Source organism: Topomyia yanbarensis, chromosome 3, assembly GCF_030247195.1.
Source record: "Topomyia yanbarensis strain Yona2022 chromosome 3, ASM3024719v1, whole genome shotgun sequence".
Lineage (NCBI taxonomy): Eukaryota > Metazoa > Arthropoda > Insecta > Diptera > Culicidae > Topomyia > Topomyia yanbarensis.
In genome coordinates, this window is record NC_080672.1 from 305,183,708 (window position 1) to 305,207,312 (window position 23,605).

The window sequence follows — 23,605 nt, forward strand, 5'->3', positions numbered from 1 at the left end:
AGGTTAGGTATATAACGAAACGAGACAATCTACGCTGCTTTTGGCAAGAGTGGTGGGAGAATCGTGCAATTGGGTATTCAATTCTATATTGATTTTTATAACAATTCAATTAAGATACTGTTCTTCTGACAAATATACGGATTAGACTCAAAGATTGTGTGATTCGGTGACACTTTGATTAGCTTCATCTCAAATCCCTAGCAATTTTCTTAAACGAATGCATCTCCAGCAATTCAATATCTGTATTCATGCGGTATAAAGTGACAATCGATAAGATTTGAATGAAATCCACCACATACATTTTTCCTGTTTCCTCGAAATTTCGATAACCACAAGCTAGCTGAAAAGAAGCATCATCTTTCACCAGTTTGGGCAATCGGGGCGAGATCCGCTATCGTCGTCGCGTCAACTCCCTCCGAGAGGGGCCTTATGTACAACTAGCGAGCTGCGAGACAACTCAGCTAACAGCGACGAACGAACGAACGAACGAACGAGCGAACAAACGGCGACGCACGGTGGAAAACAAATCAATATTTACTGGACGACGCTGTTGGATAGTGTAGTGAAGTGATGGCAGGCAGCGACCGACCAGCCACGGTCGAGAGTGGGCGGAAAATTTTTAGCTGAACTTTGGGGGTGTCTCGGCTTCACACTTTTCGTATTGAATTTTGCACAGCCGGTCGCCACCAGCTCCGATCGTGGCAAACCCACGGTCGAAGACTGTCACTTGTTGTGGCGCCCTTTTCCCAGTACCTACCTACCACCACTCTGTCTCTGTCAGCCCCCGGCTCGGCAGTTTAAATGGGTTGTATATGGTCGGAATTAATCGATATTTTACCGGAAAAAAAATCCTCCGCATTCCAGGCTTTGGGAGAAAATCATGTTGGCCCAACCAAAACGAATGTCAAAAAAAAAAATCATAACTCTTACAAACGAGTACATATGTACCAGCTGGTACGAGGTGTGAGGAATTGGCGTAGGTACTTACCGGGAGTGCATCCAGCGATTTTAATCGTACATTGCCGTTACTGTTGCTACCAGTGCTCCCACTACTGCCGGGGATCGGGCTGCTGCAGATACTATTTTGGCCACCGTTGGGACTGTTGCAGTAGGGAGATTTGTTTGCCAGTTTGCGCTCTTTTAACTTTCGCATTCTTGCATCTTTTATGCTATGGGGAAACCCTGCTGTCGAACGCCATCGGTCCACCGGTCGAATCGAAGGTGGAATGCGTGTGTTCGTTTTTAACCCCATCGCATACAGGGTGGTGTCGGAGTACAGACGTTTTTTGTTGTTGAATGAGGGATATGCATGAAATGAGAAGGAAAAATAAATATATGAATATCGGCACAGAACAGTTTATGCGATGCTATTGGACTATACTCACTAGGGAGCTTCCGAATGTGATAAGTTTTATGGGTTGGGATATTTCTGATTGATATTCTAGAAAGACTAATATTCGATGAGGAGATGAAGATATTTCCTGAGAACCCGGATCTGGAACTGTTATTTTTAAAATTGGGTATTGAATCATTGCCCAAGAAGTTTTATTTTACTGCACACCGCAGCCGCACAGTAGCCCAGAACTGTGAAAAATTGGTCAAAAGTAATTATTTAGTGAATTTGGCATTGTAGCGGTGGGGTGTCTTTGAAATGGTTTAAGGACAAGAAAAGCTTCTATCAATAATAGAAGCTTTTCTTGTCCTTAAACCATTTCAATGGTCAATCCACCTAGTAATCAGAGTTAATTTTTTTTTAAAAAGTGCATTTTCTAAAGCGGTATTATTAACTTTGCTGAAGGCACCCAGGACCAGACACTCACTTTTTCGTCTTCCCATTGAAATATGGAACGTTTTCCTTGGAAAAAATTCTAAAAGATGTTATTATTTTACAATTATTTTACTTAAAGCTTCTGCTGATGTACAAAATTATTTAGAGGCTACATCCATAAATGACGTAGCATATTTTAAATGATTTCGTCTCAAACCTCTGAACACCTCCCTAATAATGACGTACCTTCACGACAATCCCCTACCCCCCTAAAGCTGAGTTATTCGAAAATTAGCAAAGAATTTTTCAGTGTGATTAGAGTTAGTTGAAAGGCTTAAAAAATAAATAAAAATTGAATCGACACATGAACCATTTAGTACAGAAACCAAACAATTTGCTTATACTTTGGATTTAGGATTATTTATAAGCAAAGGCTTTGTGTACGATTTGCTTGTAAATAAAACTGGTTCCGTACAAAGTTGTTTATCTTCAAAAACAATATTCCGATTTGCCTGAAATTTTCAGGGCATTTTCATGAAATATGCTACTTCTAGATAATGCAGAATGATTTTTTCAAGAATAAAAATCCTGTGCTCCCCAAAAAAAGATGCGTAGCATGACATGACCCTCTACCCCCTGTCGTCACAAAATACCAAACTCCCCCCTTCCCCATATACAGCGCAAATTCGTTAGTTGGGTGTCCGCTAGTTGGGTCATGTCCCAACTAAAAGTAAGGGCCGCTATCAATTTCAAGGGGCTCATTAGTTTATTTCTTTGGCGATCTAGAAAAAAACACGCTTTGAAAGCCAATGGAACTATGGAATTCATATTCCGGAATGTTTAATGAAATAAATGTGTTAAATGTTGCACTTCTTCCATTTAGCGTCAATTAGTTTGGGTCGTTGTGTGTTTGTTGCTAACTTCTTGGAGGTCATATGTATTCAATCACATTATCTAATGATTTTTTAACTAGTAGTAACATATTATATCGGTTTTTTTTTCCGGCGGCGTATCCATTTCCTATTTAATGTGAAGGAATAATTCAAAAAAGTAATTGATTGCAAGAACAATAATGACAAACTTTATCACAAAAATCAACTTTAAACTAGGAGTAAACAGCAAACTTTTGTGAATCGCAAAAAAAATGTTTTTTTTTATCGAAAGAAAACAAACAAGCAGCGTTTCCCTCGGGTAATTTTTGCTAGCTGTCAGTTGCCCCTAATAACGGACACGATACGCTAGTTGGGACGCAGTCGTGACCTAACTAACGAATTTGCTCTGTAATACTACGTCATTTATGGATGAACTCTAACATCCCTGTGATAAGGTGAACGTCCCATGACTTATAAACATTCAAACGCGGTCTCAATCGGGAACCTACAAACTCCTACTCTCGTGCGATCATGAATCAGTCACATCCGGAAGTCTCTATTCTCGGTACCAGCAGTTCATGCCTTCAATTGGACCAATTAAAAAAAAGAAAGACCTTATATCCACTAGACCACACCTTCCATGGCGACATGACCGGGAACTTCAGTGATATGGAAGAACCCACTTCCTTCTATAATCTGAACCGTGCATGAAAAATTAAGTATCAGATTCACGGCCCGCGCACTATCATCCCAATACACAAGCGAGTATGCAAAAGGCACACGGTTATAAAATAAAATTTATAGACGCGAAGTTACATAAACGTTAGCACACGCGACATACAAAAGCACACATGATCGAACACGTTAACGTACAAACACTCGAGCCCTTCGTGGTGATACACGCGATCGCGAAGTCCGTACGCTCGCACATATTTGATCCGTACAATGAATATCACATTCAGAATGACTGCCCGCAATTTGCCTAAAGCAGTGTTTTAGTGGGCGACGTTGCCTCTCTCGTCTGCAATTGTAGTGTGTTATTCTGACGGGGAGCCCTTCCGAAAATCTAACTCTACAGCTCTAGTAGGACAACTCTCGAAAAATAAAATTGTAAATGAAATGGAGACAATCTATTCAATCATTCCAAATACATTTTAGTGGACATGTAACAACAGTACTGGAACCTGCAATTTATGTGGAAAATTCATTCAAGATGTTTATTCTTCATATTCCGAAACAGACCGCGATCGCGACTACTTTTCATGTATACCTGAATTTTTAAATCACATTTCCGTACACTAGCTATCAGAGCACGAAACTACCAATGCACTAAAACCTAGACGCATCAAAAGGACCAGAAACTGACGAAATTACACCGATATTTTGTTACTTCGCAGTCAGAAAGACCTTGACTAAACCCCTAGTCCCTGGTCAAGCCGCGGGGACCGGCTGGGGTGGGCATCAAACGTCTCTTTTATCACGGCTAGCTCGAGCTTGAGAGGCTGTACTCTCAAGGTCGGCTTGTGGCATTCACCGTCTGGCGTTTTGCTAATGCAAACTAATGGGTCATGTTCAGGATGGAAATGGACTATCTCAGTACGGGGAAGAGGTCGCTAACTATAACCACAACAATTATCATCTTTTCTGTCATATCTGATTCGTTTGTGCGCAAATCTTAATATTCACTTCAAAATTTTAATACTCTTTCATAACTTGTCTTCCGATACACTAGCTCTTTACTTCAACTTACAAATCGGTATGTGCACTTAGACAGTTCAAACGGAAATGAGCCTTCTATACTAAGTTGCAAAACCTTCATCTCATCTTCTCTTTTTCCTTCTTGTTTTTCATATTCTTTTCCAATTTTCCCCCTTTTCCGGCAGGTCCGCTAATTAGTGTATGTGTTGTGTATAAAAATATAAATGATGTTTTAACAAATAGTGTTCTATAATTTTCAAAATGACAGTTAATTATATTCATCGTGGTGGAGTTTTATTAATTTATTATTCTCCTTTTTTATAATTTCTGGTATGTAGATTATTTAACATGACTAAATTATATTTATTATGTACACATAACATTTACATATATATAAAATTAATTTTATCACATTCTGTTCATACTTTTATAGCAAATACTCGCACAAATAAGTTTGCAACGAACAGTAGTATGGCCTATACTACTCTCACTCTCACGCTCTTTATGCTCACCTGCTGATCCAATAGGGTAAACTACCCAAACGGCAAGAATTTTTGAAAAATTTATCTAAAGAATCCACTAATCCATTACTACGTATTTTCAATGTGTCGCTGAAAAATGGAACATTCCCAGAAATAAGAACAACACCCTCTTTAGCGCCGATATTCAAATCAGGCACTAAATCGAACAATCGAAATTAACATTGCCATTATCTTATGCATTCCAAAATTATTAAAAAAATCCGTAGGAAAACAATTAAGGAAAAAATATTTCAGCAAATCAACAAGCAGGCAGCATGATTTTTTATAAATGCAGTCCATCAACATCAATAAACATAAAAATAAATTGATTACTCTAATTCAAACAGCAAAACTATCTGAGAACGAGTTACAGGGAATAAATACAGTGAAAACCCGTTTTTATCAGCCCCCCATTTTGCCAGTTTTTGGACCCGATTTCGTTAACCAGCTAGGATTATGAGGCAATGTATACGGACTAATGTTAAATATTTTAACAGCTTCGGTTTATAAAAGAAAATAAATAAATAATTTTGTTATTGTCCCCATTTTGTCAATCAAAGATACATAAATGGGGCTGATAAAAACGGGTCTTCGGTGTACTTCTATATGAAAAAATATGCATTGAAAAATGTCAATTTTCACAAAAACAAAAATTTACATTAAAAATTTAAATCGCATTGTTTTAAATTTTTTATACCTTGTCAACAAAAACCCATTGAGAAAAGAAACATTTTGAATGTGATTGCAAGATGGAGAATTTAACGGTAAAAAAGTTTTTCTAACAATAACTTCATACCTATTTTTAAATCTCATGCTAATTGACATACAAAACTGTAATTTTATTACAGAATATAATTCTATCATTTTAAATAAAAATGCATTTAAGAGGTTTCATATGTTGAGGTCAGTCATAAAATCGAAAAAAAGATATTTATTCCTCTATCTTAAAGTTTAGGATCTTAAGAATGTTATCCCAAATTTTTATAGAGATCGGAGCACTAGACGCAAAGTTATAACGTTTTTCATTTTGCTCCCTTACGGAGGCGTAGCTTATAGAAATTTTTTCCAACAAATCTTTCAAGGACACCACATGCATCTATACTAATGAAATTTGTTTAGTTTTATGCTTTCACTTGAACTGTTGGACTGGAATCGTAGTCACGGCAAACCTCTTTGAAATAACGGATATTGTTATAACTTCGGCACTTTTTAATGTTTTTTCATGTTATCAAGTGGATTTTGCAAATTGGACATTTTACTACGCTAGACGTATAACAAATATTTCATAAAATATAGCTACATAAATTTGCGAAAATTCAAACTTTTCCCTTTTTTCGCACATCTCAACATATATAACCCCTTAACAAAAATCTACCGAAATGCGATAGTTTTCGAGATATTTGGAAATTTGCTCCAACAAAAACAATAATTTCGTGTAATTATGCCCTTTTTCAAAGTTACTCGCGTTACCCCATCATAAAATGTCAACAATTTAATGTTTATTGTTTTAAAGACGTAAAAAAACTTTTTCAGTGTATTTGGATCATGAAGAAATTTTCAATAAAAAAGTTTTCCTAACAACAACTTTTGACATATTTTTATTATTCATACTACCGTGCAGAGCCCATCCACCGATAGGCCTCCATTTACCGATCAATTTGACGGTGAAATTGTTTTGACTCGAATATTGCACGGAATTTAGAAATTATTAATAAAGTGAAATATGGAAATAATACGTAGAACATCAATATAATATACACTTTCATTATTCATCTTTTCGTATTTTTCCATATAATTATATTGGGATGCTGTATTAAATCCGTTGCCATTTTACCGCTTTTTTTCTCTTAACTCAAAGCCAACTGTTAATAAAACTGTGTAAGGACAATATTTCTAAGTGAACTATACTTAAAACGGAAGAACAAAGTCTGCAACACATGTTTGGACCTAATTTGTCGGTAATAAAAAATTATAAACCTAAAAATTTCAGCAAATTGATATCTATTACTTGTAGTGATCGGTGAATGGCACTCTAGAATTGTTGGGGTTTTCGCGTATTTTTCCTTGATAGTTGATTTAATATTCTAGTTGAAAACGAAGATCGAATTGAAATGCCTTTTAACGTTGTTTTTTAAAGAGCGTTGGAAGTAGAAATCGCTGTTAATTGATCGGTAGATGGGTCTTGCACGGTATTTGCAATCAAAAACACAATTTTATTTTAGAATATGATTCTAAACACCATTTTAACTCAAAATGTTCATAACAAAAATGTTCAGGAAGAAAAATAGTTCCCGATATATTTAAGAATTTGTTTCAACAACGCAATTATTTCGTTTTAATATGACCTTTTCATAAGTTATTCGCGTTTCTTCATCAACAACAATAAGTTTTTCAAAAAGCCCATAACATTTCCTGTAACTATCTCTTTGTCATCAAGGCGATATTGTAAACCATTTGAAAGCTACACGAAAACAATCAAAATATTATTGAACCTTAGGGCACAGACAAACAGACGTAACACGAGATGAATTTTCATCGCCCACAGGAAAAAAGGTCGATTTAAATTATGAAAATGCACCATCTCACCGAGCGTGGTGATTCCCGGTCAAAAAAATGCGGACGAACATGGTCAGGCGATTTAAACAGTTTGACGTTTGACTCAACTCGCCTGTGAATTGCCCCTAGGAACAAATGCAATTTGCGAATGCGATTTAAAGGCAATTTGAATAATTAGACAAATTTTCTGGCGGCTGAAATGGACGTAGTCGTTTTTTGCGTTTTTCTAACATGGCGGTTCATGTTTGGTTTATGATTAAACTTGTTTTTTTAACAATTGGCATGCTCTCGCTTGTATTTTGTTTGTCTAGTGCACTTCATTTAGCCAACGAATCTTCCTATAGTTTGGTGGTGATTACCTACTATACTGATAAGTTTATGTTATAGATAATAAATCCGCAAATAAGTATTATTTGTAATTTTCATATTGAACAATTAAGGCCAATTAGCGAATCCGAGTTAGCAAATAGCCCCCCGTTAGCCAGCAACTTGCCTTTTTTGACTGGGTTGTGATGCGATTTTGACACATAGCCATAATGCATCACTTCGTTTCCGCAAGCACCCGAAAACCAAGATGAAGGAAAAGAAAGGTGGGAACATTCGTCACTTTTGAGTGTATTCGTTTTATACATGTCAAATTGAACATGGCGTCCGCGACCCATAAAATAAATAAACATAAAGATCCGAACGAGCATCCTGATTCTTTGGCGCACTATGAAAAGAGAGAAAAGGCCGAACTTCACCACGGATCTTTCGACTCGAACACTTTGGGACACTTTTTATCTCGAAACTACTGATACAAATAATTATGACTGAACCGAATCAAAACCTCTTGCCTTTCTATGGCAGCTCACTATGTTATTTGTTTGTTTTTCTTCCTCAAATTCGTTTTTTTATCGGTTTTATCGAATAAAAATGACAATAGTGCTTATTCTTAGAACAATGTGGCCGCCTGTACCGTCTTGCCTGAAAACATTACCGCTATTTTCATTTTATGCAAACCAAAACAAACACAATGGGCCAGAAATGTGTTCCTGTCGAATTGTCCAAGCAAGAATTGTTCAAAATCATCTAGTAGACTCCTGCACGATGTCGATCGGTGAACAGATACATTTTAGGATCTTGTCAATTCAACTGGTTCGGTGTAACGAATTTACCCGGATGTATGTAATAGATTCGAATTTGTCAGTCGCCGGAACTGACGGAGAATTTCAACGTTGGCGGTGTGCAGGAGCTAAGAAAACTGAAGATACGCTCAGACCATATTCAATTTAGATATATTTAATGATCAGTCGCAACCCAACAAACGATAAAACATCAAGTCGTGGGACTAGGGACGTGGGATGGGGAAGGAGGGAGTTTTGTATTTTGTGGGGTAGAGGGTCTTGTCATGCTACGAAGCTTTTTTAAAGAGGAATAAATATAATCGTTTTTTATTTTTTTTAAATTTTGTTGCGACAAGGGGGGGGGGGGGATTACCGTCAAGCTACGTAATTACCAGGGGGGGGGGTATTTATAAGTTTGTGACGAAATGAGGGGGAGGGTGTTATAAATCGCTCAAAAAATGCTACGTCATTTATGGATGGTCCCTTATTATGAATGATAATAACTACATATTTAGGCTGCTTCAGAATACAGTTACGTAGAAGACCGTAGAACATCGAGCATACTTTGCACTGAAGATAGAAGCAAAGATTTCGTTGAAAGGGAAAGTAGTGCCATGTACTCGTATGCAGAATCGTGGTGGCGGACCATGAGTTTAGAATTTTATAAAATTAAATTCTCCCATAGCCTACATGCTGAGTTTTCACTTACGGAAAACTAAAAATGAAATCGTTGAAGCGAATTGATCCTGATAATGGCAAGGAAATTATAGGGGTTGTGTCTCCGCGATCTTGTTCCAATGATGACCTCGGTAACACAGCCAACTCTTTAAAAATAAGCTACGTAGCCTTGTTCTTATAGTAAAAGTAAACGCCAGCCTGAAAAATAAAATAAAGAGTACCTGATGTCTCCGGGAATCCAAAAGAGCATCGGTAAAGTAGAGTAAATAGAGACAGAAATCAATTATACGACCAATTAACGACAATAATTGCTTTCTTCACAGGAAAATAAAAACAATTTTTGCGTTGCTTAATTTTCCGTAACAATAAATGGTTGTGTTGGGTTTTCAAAATGCAGTCGTACCTCTGCATTCTTTAAATTTGTCAATTGCAATCATTAAGCTATGGAAATTGTAGTACGTGACATAGGCGATTGTTCTATTTCGCTTTTCAAATTTAACAACTGCAACAATTCTTCCATCTTTTATCTACTATCTTGCTGTTGACAAGCGGTGTGGACATTGTTGCCAGGACTTCAGTTGAGAAAAAATGTTTCCCATGGTTGCTAGAATCACATTTTGTGCAATGTGCTCTACAGATGTCGCTAGTATACCGTGGACTGGAATCGGGACTAAATGTCAAAAAGTCTGATGTATCTGAATTTTACCGGTAACGAATCTATTTTTATTTTGTTCCTAAGGATTTTCCACGTTCAACAAGGTACATTTTATTGAAACCAGAGGCCCTATAACCCAAACTTCCCGAATTCCGACAAAGGTCGCAAAGGTTCCATTCATTTTCTAAGATTCTTTCACATTAGAAAAACTGCAAAATAAATATATGCAGAATTAGATATACTGATTTTTTGAAATAAACTTTGCGGAATATAATTTTTTTCTTATCGCCATTTTTTGCTCAATAACACATTGAATCCTGAAGATTTTTGTAGTTGAAAAAGAATTATCTTTTGTTTGTCCCAATCAGTCATACTGGTACTAGAAAAAATTAAACTAATTATTCGCACTGAAACAATCTTAAAGTTGTCTGAAGACTACTTCAGTTTTAAAGCAATGAGATGATAAGTATGATAGATAGAGCTTACATGTCTGGAGCAATCTTCTCTATAATTTGTCGTTCTACAACTTCACTGAAGATCGTATGGTTCTGTCTAGAAAGATTAAAACGTTGATTTTTTGATCCTGGTAAAATTGGAGCCACCGTAACTGATGTTTCAACAAAAAGAAGAGGCTCACAAACCACGAAAACTATTCCAAAGACTTAATAAGACTAAGTTGTTTAGTTTTAGTAAAAACTATTCCTTATTCCCGCTAAATTTGTATTCTGGACCACTGTGCATTGGGGATCAAAAATTTATCAAATTATAGGAAGTTTTTTTGTTGATTTTTGATCTGAAACTAATTATGTGGGCATTAATATTTATGCTTTCGTAATGCTATTCTGGAACTAGTACCAGTGTGCAATGTGCATTCGTTTCATATTCTCGAACCAAAAATGCCTTGAAGATGTTGCAGTAACTTTTCTAATGAAGCTTGTTCACATCAATATTACCAAGTAACGAACTGATAAATAACAGTAATACAAATACATACACATATTGAAGGCAATAAGTAAAAGGAACCCCCACGAAACCAAGTGGGCTCGATTTGACATGCTGCAATTGATTCAGCACCATTGCATTCTGTGGCGTGGCAATAGTAGCACACACAACAATACTTCTCTGGAAGGCTCAGCGGAGCTTACTTCAAAAGCTTCTCCCGGTGCGGGTGCTTATATACTTCACTCATGACGCAAAACTCCGAGAATGTTGGTTCTCTCCTGTTGCATGTGTTGGTGGTGCCTTCAACAGATTGGGCGATTTTCCCGGAAAGTGCTCTTGTTTTATGTACAGCCACTACGCTTCCGTAGGGCATGAAAGCGACACCAAGAGCTCGCTGTGTCGCCGCGCACCCTGACTCACAGATCGATGATGGCGAAGAAAATTTATCGAGCGTCTAGGGAGCCGTCGTCGAGCGCGCTGGAAGATTCAGCACTCAATCTTCGCAGCCTATGCCTGCCTACGTATTTACCTCAACTCAATGCCAGCGTGAATATTCCTCCCCGTAATGATGGGCAATTATAAAAAAAGGGATACCACTCGGTTCGGGACCGATTTAGTTGAGTTGAATTATGAGGGGTGGTTTGATCCCATGTTGGGAAAGGTCATCTACGGTCGGTTCGGAATTGGTCGAGTCGGTGGGTCGTAGAAAGGAAATTGATGGGTGAGAGGGCAGTCAATGTTAATTTTATTCATTGTATTTTACAATGCTGCGGGTTTATGGAGCTTTGGTGACTACAGTACAACTGAAAATTCAATGGCTATTCGTAATTAATTGTCGCAGTAATACGCCCAAACATTCAAAACTAACTAGGGGTGACCTGCTTTACAAAATCGAAAAAATCATTATTCTCATTTTCATTATTCACATTAGAAGATAAACAGTATAAGAATAAATAGCAACAATAGAACTCAATTCAGAGTCATATGCATACTGGTCGAGTTTCAATTTTTTCGAACCAGAACCCGAAAGCTTAAAAATTCAAAAACCCGAACCCGACCCGAGCCCGAAATATTAAAATTTGAAAAACTCGAACCCGACCCGAGCCCGAACATTTTAAAATTTCAAAACCCGAACCCCACCCGAACACGAAAATAAAAATTTTGCAAAACCCGAGCGCGACCAGAATCCGATATTTTCAAAATTTAAAAACCCGAACCCGACCCAAACCAGAAAATTTATAATTCGAGAAACCCGATCTGAACCGGAATTTTTAATACGGAGAATCAACCAAAGATCCCGAAGATCTAAGGATCATCCTAAAGAATCATTCAAAACTCATCCTAAATAGTTATAGAATCACTCGAACCTGAAGTAGCACCATACGCGTCCAGTTATGTCTACCTATGGCAAAACGAATCACTGGCGAGAGAAATTGGCATTTTTATTTACTATTATTAAACGTCGTATTTGCAATGTTCTGAGGAACTTTTAAATCGTCGATATCTTAATCGGAAAGTAGGACAAATCGGATAACGGCTAACGCATGGGGAAACAAGAGGCATAATGATGACAGATTCATAAACCTTACCCTCGTACTTTACCAAAATTTTTAGTTTTTTTTAATCAAAAACCATTCCTGCAAGAGTAGTTTTATATAATTTATTTCATGTATTAAATCACTGTCAATTGGCAAGTCGAATTCGACAGTTTACACGACGTCACCCACGTTATTGGTTGGTACGGTCAAACTTAAACTTGTGTCGAACGGTGTCAATCAAGAATTCTTCGGAGTTCTTAGTCGACCGTTACCGGTAGTAGACGTAGTTGAACGGCGCTACGCTACAAGTATTTATTTGATTAATTTAATTCAAGCCGCGCGCGATTTTCGAAAAAAAAATAGTCAGCATTATGTCGTGCAGTGTTCGATCGTGTTCAATTAGTGATGATCGTTTTTTATGGAAGTGCGAGTTTTGCAACAAATCGTATCACGCGGCCTGTGTAGGAGTGCAACGGCACCAAGAGCATCACATCACGTCTTTTATGATTCCTCTATGCTCGGATTGTCAGCATAATCTTAAAACGGGGATTGACACACGTAAAGTGCTTTTCCAACAGGAGCAGCTCTTTAATTTAATCAAGACGCAAACGGATTCCAATCTTCGAATGGCTGCTGACATCAAAAAGTTGAACGCATTTGGTGAACTGTTCGATAACATTGATCACCAGCTAAAAGAAGCGGTGACTAATGTAAATAATATCACCTGCGCGAAAGTTGATTATGCGGTGTCAACATTATCGCGCACTATGGAAAACAACGCGGTCAATAAGGCCGATGAGCTCGTTGTTTTAAAAAATCATATCACGTCATTATTCAACATATCTATGGAATCCACAAGGAAGCGCATTGAGGAGTACGTGGTGGAGCTCACAACTGACCTGACTCGTGAGCTAAAAAAAATATGCTGCGAAGTTCAAAATTTAAGCGTAATAACCATTGACATGGCGTCTCAATGCAACGAACATACCGGTAACCAGTCGTTTTCTGCTCGTGATGCTCTTGACGAAATAAAATCACAAGCCAGCGCTGTTGGCGACGATATTTTAGACGAAGTAAGGGCAATTGCCGCGACAATTAGTACCCTGGAAACCAGTGTTAATAATGCTCGTTTGACACCTGTGGTGTCTCCCCCCAGTCTGATGGACGAATTGACCGTCGTTTCAAATAAAACTGCTATCTCAGGTTCGCAGCATAATCAAGTGGCAAAAGATGGATGGCGCACACTTGGTTCGAAAAGAGTGTGGCGCTCCGACTGGTCAGAATATGACTTACGTAAACAGCGTCGCATTAAACAACAAAAAGAGAAAGATAAAGCAGCAAAGAGTAAAAAATCGAGAAGAAAACAGGGTACAAGATACAGCAATATCAACAGTAATAACAATAACAACTGCAACAACAAAGATAGCAACTGCAATAAGAACAGGAACCGCAATAAGTACAACAATAACAATAATCACAACTACAACCAAAATAGAAACAACAACAATAGCAACAAAAACAACAGCTACAAGTCCAATAATACCACCAACAATTTCAATAGAAACAGGCACAACATAAACAATAACGACCACAACGGAAACAGAAACAACAACATTAACAGCAGTAACAACAACAACAACAACAATAATCACAGAATAAGCAACTACAACAAAAACAGCAACAACAACTACAACAGAAATAACAACAACCACAACGAAAACAGAAACAGCAGTTACAGCAACAACAACAACAACAGAAACAGCATTTGCAATAGAAACAACAATGGTCTTAACAACAATCACCATAACAATAAACATCATTGTTCATCTTGCTCCTGTGAACGTTCGTGTTTTCGCCAATTTTAACGCACTTCTCAGAGGCAGACCAGGACAAGCATGACGCAACTGGTAACAGTACAATAGTTTTAAACAATATTTTTACGAATAACGAATCACAACCAACTTCTTCGAAAGCCACTGAAATTTTGGTTTACTGTCAAAATTTTAATAGAATGAGGAGCGCCGTAAAGATGAACGAAATCCATAAGAATATATTAGGCTCCTCATTTTCGATAATTCTAGGTACCGAAACAAGTTGGAATGAGGATATAAAAAGTGAAGAGGTTTTCGGTAGTGACTATAATGTTTTTAGAGATGATCGTGATTTACGACTAACCCAAAGAATGTCAGGCGGAGGAGTTCTCATCGCAGTTTCATCTATATTTAATTCCGATCTTATTGTCTCACCAAAATTCAAAGAATTTGAACATGTATGGGTTAAAGCACATATCGCTGATGAAATCCACATTTTTGTCTCAGTGTACTTTCCACCGGACCTAGCTTACAAATCAACATATGAGATTTTCTTTCAAGCAGCTGAAGAAATAATCTCTAATTTTCCTCCAGAATTCAAAGTTCATATTTATGGTGATTTTAATCAGCGCAACTTAGATTTTATTCCTGACTCTGAAAATGAGAGCATTCTACTTCCTGTCGTTGGTGATAACGAAACATTACAATATATGTTTGAGAAAATTGCATTGCTAGGACTCAATCAAATAAACCATATAAAAAATCAACACAATCGTTATTTAGATCTGCTATTAACAAACATTAATGAAGATTTCTGTGTTGATGAATCTCATTCTCCCTTATGGAAAAATGAAACGTTTCACACAGCAATAGAATTCTCTATTTTTGTGCACAAGAATCATAATTTCATTGATTGTGACTTCGAGGACGTTTTCGATTATAGAAAAGCAAATTATGAAAATATTGAATATAAATTAAGCAGTGCTAATTGGCAGTCCCTTTTAAAGAATCAAGTGAACGTTGAATGTGGAGTGGAGATCTTTTATAATATTTTATGGCAAATAATACAGGAGGAAGTTCCACTCACGAAAAAACGACGAAATCATGCATCCAAAAATCCAGTTTGGTTCAACAAGGAAATTATTAATTTGAAAAATCGGAAGCAAAAAGCTCACAAAATTTACAGAAAACACAATAATCAGGATAATTTGGAAAAATACCTTAACATTCGTGACCAACTAACTTTGGCTATTTCTTCGGCACTAACTGTATATAATGCAAAAACTGAAAATGAAATCAAGTCATGCCCAAAAAACTTTTTTAATTACATCAAAACTAAGTTGAATTCATGCAACTTCCCATCAAAAATGTCTTTAGATGGGAAAGAGGGTGAAACTTCAAAAGATATTTGTAATCTCTTCGCAACATTTTTTCAAGAAACTTATTCTAACTATTCAGACAATGATCGTGACTTTGAATATTTTTCTTATTTTCCTGATTATTCAAGGGATGTTGGTGTCAGTCACATTAATGTTCAAGATATCTTGTCTGGTCTCAATGATCTAGATGCCACTAAAGGCTCAGGACCTGATGGAATTCCACCTGCTTTCATAAAGAATTTAGCAACTGAGCTTACGTCACCTTTATTCTGGCTGTTCAATAAGTCACTAGAATCTGGTATTTTCCCAAAAGATTGGAAAAAATCTTTTTTAATACCTATTTATAAATCGGGTAAAAAATCTGATATTCGCAATTATCGTGGAATTGCCATTCTGTCTTGCTTTCCCAAACTTTTCGAATCCATCATAAATAAAACCATTTTCAACCAAGTCAAACATAAAATAACAAATTCACAACATGGGTTTTTTAAAGGCCGTTCAACTAGTACAAACCTTTTAGAATTTGTTGATTACTCGTTAAATGCCATGGATAAAGGAAATCATATAGAAGCTCTTTACACTGACTTCAGCAAAGCTTTCGATAAGCTGGACATTCCCATGTTAATATTCAAACTTGAAAAATTGGGAATCGAGATGAGACTCCTCAATTGGATTAAGTCGTATTTAACAGATCGTCAGCAAATAGTAAAATTCTATGAGATGAAATCTGATATAATTAAAGTTACTTCGGGGGTTCCGCAAGGTTCACACTTAGGACCTCTTCTTTTTATTTTATATGTCAACGACATCTCTCTTATTTTAAAAAACATTAATATTCTCATATATGCGGATGATATGAAGCTATTTTTAGAAATCAGAAATAATAATGACTATAATGTTTTTCACGATGAAACACAAATCTTTTATACATGGTGTTGTAAACGTTTACTGGAATTAAATGTTAAAAAATGTAATCTCATGACTTTTAGCAGAAAACAAATCACGGCTTCCGTGTCAATTACATTAGGTAATCAAACCGTTCAGAAATGCGATAAAATAAGAGATTTAGGAGTTATCTTAGATAAAAAATTAAACTTTGTGGAACATTACAACACAATTGTTCATAGAGCTAGTAATATGCTTAATTTTATAAAACGCTTCGGATATCACTTTCAAGATCCTTACACAATTAAAACTCTTTACGTAGCATATGTTCGGTCTATTTTAGAATATTGTAGTATTGTTTGGTCACCATTCATAAAAAAACACGAAGTGAGAATTGAATCAATCCAAAAACAGTTTCTATTATATGCATTACGCAAGTTAAGATGGACAGTATTCCCTCTTCCATCTTATGAAGCACGTTGTATGTTGATAGATATTCAAACATTAAAAGAACGTCGGGACTATGCTATGATCTCGTTTCTAAACGATATCGTCATGCAGCGTATTGACTCATCTTACATTTTGTCAAAATTAAATTTATATGCTCCTACTCGTCAATTACGCAATAGAAATTTGTTCGCGATAGGTCATCACCGTACAGACTATGCTAAATTCGGACCACTAAACCGGATGATGGCTGTGTATAACGAGCATTGTGAAAGTATTGACCTTACCATGCCCCGAACAAGTTTAAAACAGTTTTTCAACTCTTTACGGCATCATAGTACATAGAAATAGTTTGCAGGATAGTATATAAGCAATTAATATTTATATAATGTAGTCTACATTTGATTGACGAAATAAATAAACAATTTTCTGTCGCGTTCTTGATGTCCCATTATTAGCTAGTATGACTCCAAACTTCTACAAATCCGTTCATGACTTGAACACAGCACACAATATTTTTGAGATTAATTCCTTAAAATAGTGGAAATTCATATATTTTCATAAAGGATTCCGAATCATGCAACGACCTAGCCTGGGGACAATCTGACAGAAAGTGATTGTTTCATAAATGTACCACTGATTTGATAGTGGCGCTAGCATACCATTACCATATGAGTGCCATCGTTAATAGATTGTCTCAATTTCCCGTAGATTCTACTTGCTTGAACCAATATATTTTCCGAAAAATTTACTTTGACTTGATGATTATCATCAAAAGTAAATCGCATAGAGATTTTAGAAACGAAACACTTATTGTTGAATGCTCTCTCATGAGTACTCGTATAAAAAAGAAAATAATTCGAACAGCTTGCAAATTATGGGGATTTAACGGTGGGAAAATTTAGTACGGTTATATGTGTCATCCATTCGTATCACGAAGTACAGTAAAGTAAATAAAGTGTGTAAAAAGAGACTGTGTGTTGAGTGTAGACGCAACCAGCGTCAAGAAATGGTTGGGTGTGATCTGTTCAAAAACTCGAACCCGACCCGAATTTAAAAATTCCAAATTAGAAAAACCCGAACCCGACCCAAACCCGAAAGTTTAAAATTTCAAAAACTCGGACCCGACCCGAACCCGAGAAATTGAAATTTGAAAACCCGGAACCCGACCCGAACCCGAGAAGTTTAAATTTGCAAAACCCGAACCCGACCATCTCTAATACTGATTGGGTTATTGAAAATTCTGTTAGACTGGAAGTATTCCGAATGGCCTCATACATCCATATTTGGCGTCTACTCGTCAAACCCGTTGCAAAAATGTTCATAGTGATGGGTTTTAGGGAATTCCACTGAACCGAAAGTCGCCTTCTTGGTTTTATAAAAGACCCTAAGCATCGATATCTGACGTCCACTCAATAAACGCGTTCCAAAAATACCCATATTGATGGAGTTTTAAAAAATTCCACTGAACCGGAGGTCGCCATCTTGGTTTTCAAAATGGCCTTAAACATCGATATCTGATGTCCATTCATCAATCCCGTGTCAAAAATACCCATATTGATGGGATTTTAGAGAATTCTACTGAACAGGAAGTCGCCATCTTGGTTTTCAAAATGGCCTTAAACATCGATATCAGACGTCCACACATCAATCCCGTTCCAAATGGCCCTAAACATCAATATCAGACGTCCACTCATCAATCTCGTTCCAAAAATACCCATATTGATGGGGTGTAAGAGAATTCCACTGAACCGGAAGTCGCCATCTTGGTTTTCTAAAAGGTCCTAAACATCGATATCTGACGTCCACTCAACAATCCCGTTCCAAAAGTACCCATATTGATAGGGTTTTAGAGAATTCCACTGAACCGGAAGTTGCCATCTTGGTTTTCAAAACGGTCAAAGACATCGATATCTGGCGTCTACTCGTCTAGCCCGTTCCAAAAATACCCATATTGATTAGGTTTTAGAGAATTCCGCGTCTACTCGTTGTTGTATCAGCATTCGAAGAGATATTTGTTTCAGTGTAACTGTTATACTGGTATCCAATAACCATGTATTGGATTAGATACAGTTTACAGTGTTTAATGACACTTACAGAAATAAACAATGAATACAGAGCTGGCCTCTCAGTTGTGTTTGGTCTACAAGATAAAAAGTACAGTGTTACCTTTAATTCTCCGAACCCCGAAATTCAGTAATAGCTCTTTCAACCGGGATTCAGTGGTTAAGCGTTCAAACGTTTTACTCGTTAATACTGTTCCGAAAACAACCATATTGTTGTAATGCACACAGAAAGAAATTCTCAAGATCCGACTTTTCCAGATTTCCACAACTCTTCTAAGGTATTAGAATAACCGTGCTACTTGCAAAATCCGTGAAAAAAAAACTTGTTCAAAATTTGTACAAGTCTTTTGCCTTCAAAAGGACATTTTTGATAAAACTTCGAAACCTAAAATCGGCTGTCTTTTGCATTGTATGTAACGCGGTTTTTTTGCATAGTTTTCTGAATCAACGCGGTTTTTTACACGGATTTCGCAATTAACACGTTTCTTTTGCACGTTTTTTTACACGGTCTAAAAAAAACCTTAGTGTATACCTAAATGTTCTAAAAGCAAATTTATTTCTTTCCCAAATAAATCATAAAATACAGCCTCCTAAAGCAGTCGACCCCGAAAGTTAACAGTCAAGACAATCATACTATAGACTGGAAAGGTTGCAGTTTCAGCTCTAATGTCGTTTTATAGTGGAAGAGGCTCACCTCTTAACAGCAGCGATGCCAGATTTACAGACATGTCTGTATTTTACAGACTTTTGATAGCCTCCTACAGACGTAGCCAGAGATCTACATACTTTTCAAAGAGTAACAGTGTTTAGCAAAATTGCACTAGAATAACTGTATTCGAATACGAGTGATTCCTTCTTAATAGAATTCTATTTTCAATCTACTTTTAAAGTAATATTCTAGTGTATCTAGGATTTACAAAACCATCTACAGACTTTTACAGACTTTAATTATTCTTCTACAGACATTTAAAAAAACATGTGGCATCACTGCTTAACAGGCGCAAATCAATGTTGAAAAATAGAAATTTTTATGCTACTCAACAGATTCGTGAGCCACGCTAATGCTCACAAGCTTATGCATTGTACACTCACGGACTTTGGGATCTTGTACCATGCGCTTGGTTATGTACTGCGTCGAAGGGTGGTTTCATTTCGCTTGGGAGCAGTGTAAACATCAACAACTAACACCAATTCAATTTCACCCCTTTCCCCACAGTTACTAACGTACGAAAATTATGGTATGTGTGATAGCAAGCGACTATCGATTCTGGGAAAGCGTTGTTTTTGTTTTGACTTCTATGTGTGAGTACGATAGGTTTATGTGAATCATTTTTCGGAAGCTCCCGCCAAGCCCCTTTCCTACGATTTCCGCCTATATGTAGGTATCATGTATCACAATTTTCACTCTCCCACGTGTTTCATATTACGTACCTGTTGCATTCGGCATAGCGGATGATGGGTAGCCTCTCCCCATACCACCACCCTCTTCTGGGCTGTGGTGTGGGTGCGGATGGTGCTGAGGATGATTTGGACTGCCGGAGCCGTAGGAATAATCCGGACTATGCGTATATCCGTTCTGTACGCTAAATAGTGAGCTATCACCATTGTTGCTGGTGCTGTTGGAATTGTTGTTGCTGTTGGCCAGTGGACTAGTTGTGCTGCCGCCGGAATCTCCTTTGTACGGGTTACCGGAGTAATTGCTAAAATTCGCATACTGATGATGATCCCGCTGTTGGTATGGGGAATCTCTATGGAAGGGAAAAGGAAGCGATTGACGATTGTAAATATGTGCCCCGTGATAGGCTCCTAGTCCAGCTAGATGATGCGATGGCGAAGACACCGACGGAGCCCCGTGGTAGTAATCGTTGTAGCTAAAATCTCGAAAGGATGGGTAGTTGCCGTAATAGTGGCTTCCGTAGCCGTGATTTGGACCACTGTGGTAGCCATAGTACTTCTCGAAATTGTCGTAGTACCCCCCTCGAAAGTCGCCTCCGTATCGACTGCTGCCGGCTGAACCTCCCACAGCCACCGAGTATGGCGATGCACCACGAATCATACCGGGCGAGTATGGATAACAGAAATTATTGTTTATGGAATGCCTGTACTCCATGTAATTGCTACTGCAGCAATCCATACCCAAAGATCTGTGCTGTTTTATTTTTGCCTACCGTACCAAATTCACCAACTGTTTTTATTAACATCTACGCTTGATGCCGTCATTGCGCTTTTATCGCGACGGTGGAAAATTCGTCGACTATGACGATCATAAATATTCATTTCGCTGGCTGCTTCACTCTTTCACTTCACACGTTAGCGCCATTTCCGCCCACTACCGTAAACTTTTTGTTATATACCATGACGTATTCGCTATCGATTTTAGGGTTATTTCCTCGCTGCACCCCACTATGTTATCGTGGATCAGTATATCGAGGAAAAAAACGCTGCCTACTTGACACTGCTCTTTTTTTCTATTATTTTTTTTTGTATATGTACCTATGCTACTTTAATGGTCACAACACTGTAATATGGTGGTATTCTTAGCAGTATGTTGGCCGGGATTTCATTGATTTCTTCCTGCCGTGGCTGATGAATCGAAGAAAAGAGATAGAACACGACTGACACGCAGACAGGTGGTGAATGTGGGCGGGGTGAGCTATTGGCGTTGCAGCTATTTTCGGAATGCGTTAGTTAATTCCTGGTATTAACTCAAAGGCTTTACAACCCGATAATTTACGATAGGTAAGAACGGTGGTTATTTGGTGTAATGAGAATGCATTTGAAATATTTGACCTGAATTGATGTACGATTCAATTTATTCAACTAGTACAGGCAGCAATGGAATGCTTCAGATCAATTGACAATCAAATCAAATTTAAATGGATGAAAGAAATCTTTCATCTAATATTCGCAGAACATACCCAACCCATTGCAGTCGGTTGAATCTTTTCTCTATTCAGTTTGTTTATTTGCACGTTTGCATCAGCATGAAGCGGCAAATTTCTTTGTTTTAGGTTTGATATTTCTTAAGACTAAGGGATTACACATTCATATACTCAAAACAAAATACGTTAAATGCATACATATGCATTTAATGCATAAACATGCTTCGAGAATATATTTATGGACAGGAGAGGGGGAGGGGGGCTGAATTCCTACATCTATGTATCCCATGTCTCTGAGGGAGTGGGTGGGCAATGTTGACAGGGGACAAACATATTAACTTTCAGTTTCAGACAATCGGGAGATCAACGGCATCAATCACAGACGCGGATGACCTTCATCAGGAGACATCATGAACTGAAACGCCAGGTCGTCCTCCTCGAACCGGTCGGGGTTCCTCCGGACGATTTCGTAGTACGACTCCGCTGCGGATCGGCAACACACCGAGTTGCGCGTGTGATGTTTGTGCTGTAAGTCCCGTGTTTATTAACTCATTCGACACAGATGTTCCATGTCACCTTGAGGTCGCATCGGTTTGCTTCGATGGTATACGATACAGGTGAAATTGGGCACATTTGAGAGTGATAAGAAAAATAACAGGGGCAGTTAAATTTGTATCTTTATGGTTTTCGGAAAGGTTTACGCCAGGGACATATAGAGGAGATCGCGGCTTGCCCATACATCTCGAACCGGAACATTGGGTAATCTTGCTCGGGCTCGACTAGAATCCATTAGTTGAGATCTGGTGGAACAGTACTCGGCGCATACCCAGACAATATGTTCGTGATAACCGTCGCCACAAGACCTGAGCTGAGATATTACATAAATAAAAGCGCGACCCACATTCATTCCTCTAAACCAAGATTGTGTTGATACCTTCGGGATAACTGAATGTAGCCACCGTCCTAACTCTCCATTGCACCACGATGTCTGCCAACTTTCTAGCGTTTTCTGATGAGAGATATTGAAAAATTCATTGTAGCGGTTGGTTTTTTTGTAGATGTCACCATCTAACGCCATAGCATAAGAGTCCGCTTCTTCATTACCTGGGATGGAACAATGCGAGGAAACTCAAACTCTTATACGATATTACAGACAAAGCACGCAGGAGCTCCCAGATCTTCCCCAGAAAATTGGAATGTCCTTTCTAGGTTTCATCGAACGGAGAGCTTCGATTAAGTTGAGGCTATCCGAGACAATAAAGTAATAATCCGTGTGCAAAGTATCAATGATCCCAAGGGCATACAGAATAGCAGTTCTGCGACGTAAACTAAAGTTTGAAGGAGGCGGTGCAGTTCTGATTAAATGTGCCGGAGCCAGTGGAGTCGTCGAGACTTGAACCATCGGTGTAAAATATTTTGTTACGGTCGACTTCTCGAAATTTACTATATTTATTAGGGATCACTAGCAGACGTATGTGATCCGGGATACCACGAATCTTTCCTTTTATGGATGTGTCGTGGAATACAGTTGAATCACCACGGTTGAATTAATGCAAAGAAGAATTATTGTTTGTGCCATGAAGTCGAAGTTCAAGGACATAAATCGGGTATGAGTTCAACATGCCTTTCGAAATTTACAATTACTAACGGGTTCGAGATATCACATCGAATGAGCAATCGATATGAGCGGTACCAAAATTGATTTTTCAGCGGAAGGACGCCCGCTAGCCATTGTATGAGTCCAGTGCATGCAACGCAAAGCAATACGCAAACAACAATATTGGATTGGATTCTAGTTTAA

General features: G+C 37.8%; 1 protein-coding gene across 6 annotated transcripts in view; it reads right to left on the reverse strand.

Annotated features, from left to right (window-relative positions):
• LOC131693366 (uncharacterized) overlaps positions 1–23,605 on the reverse strand; it is a 122,442-nt gene that overhangs the window by 68,745 nt on the left and 30,092 nt on the right. For 5 of the 6 annotated variants that reach the window (XM_058981127.1, XM_058981126.1, XM_058981125.1 and 2 more), the window contains exons 2-3: positions 20,354–21,505; positions 989–1,185 (exon numbers count right to left, since the gene is read on the reverse strand). In XM_058981127.1, the coding sequence (XP_058837110.1) occupies positions 989–1,185; positions 20,354–21,056 (900 nt within the window). In that variant the 5' untranslated portion in view covers positions 21,057–21,505. The remainder of the gene's footprint in view (positions 1–988; positions 1,186–20,353; positions 21,506–23,605) is intronic. The other variant, XM_058981128.1, reaches the window with a different exon arrangement.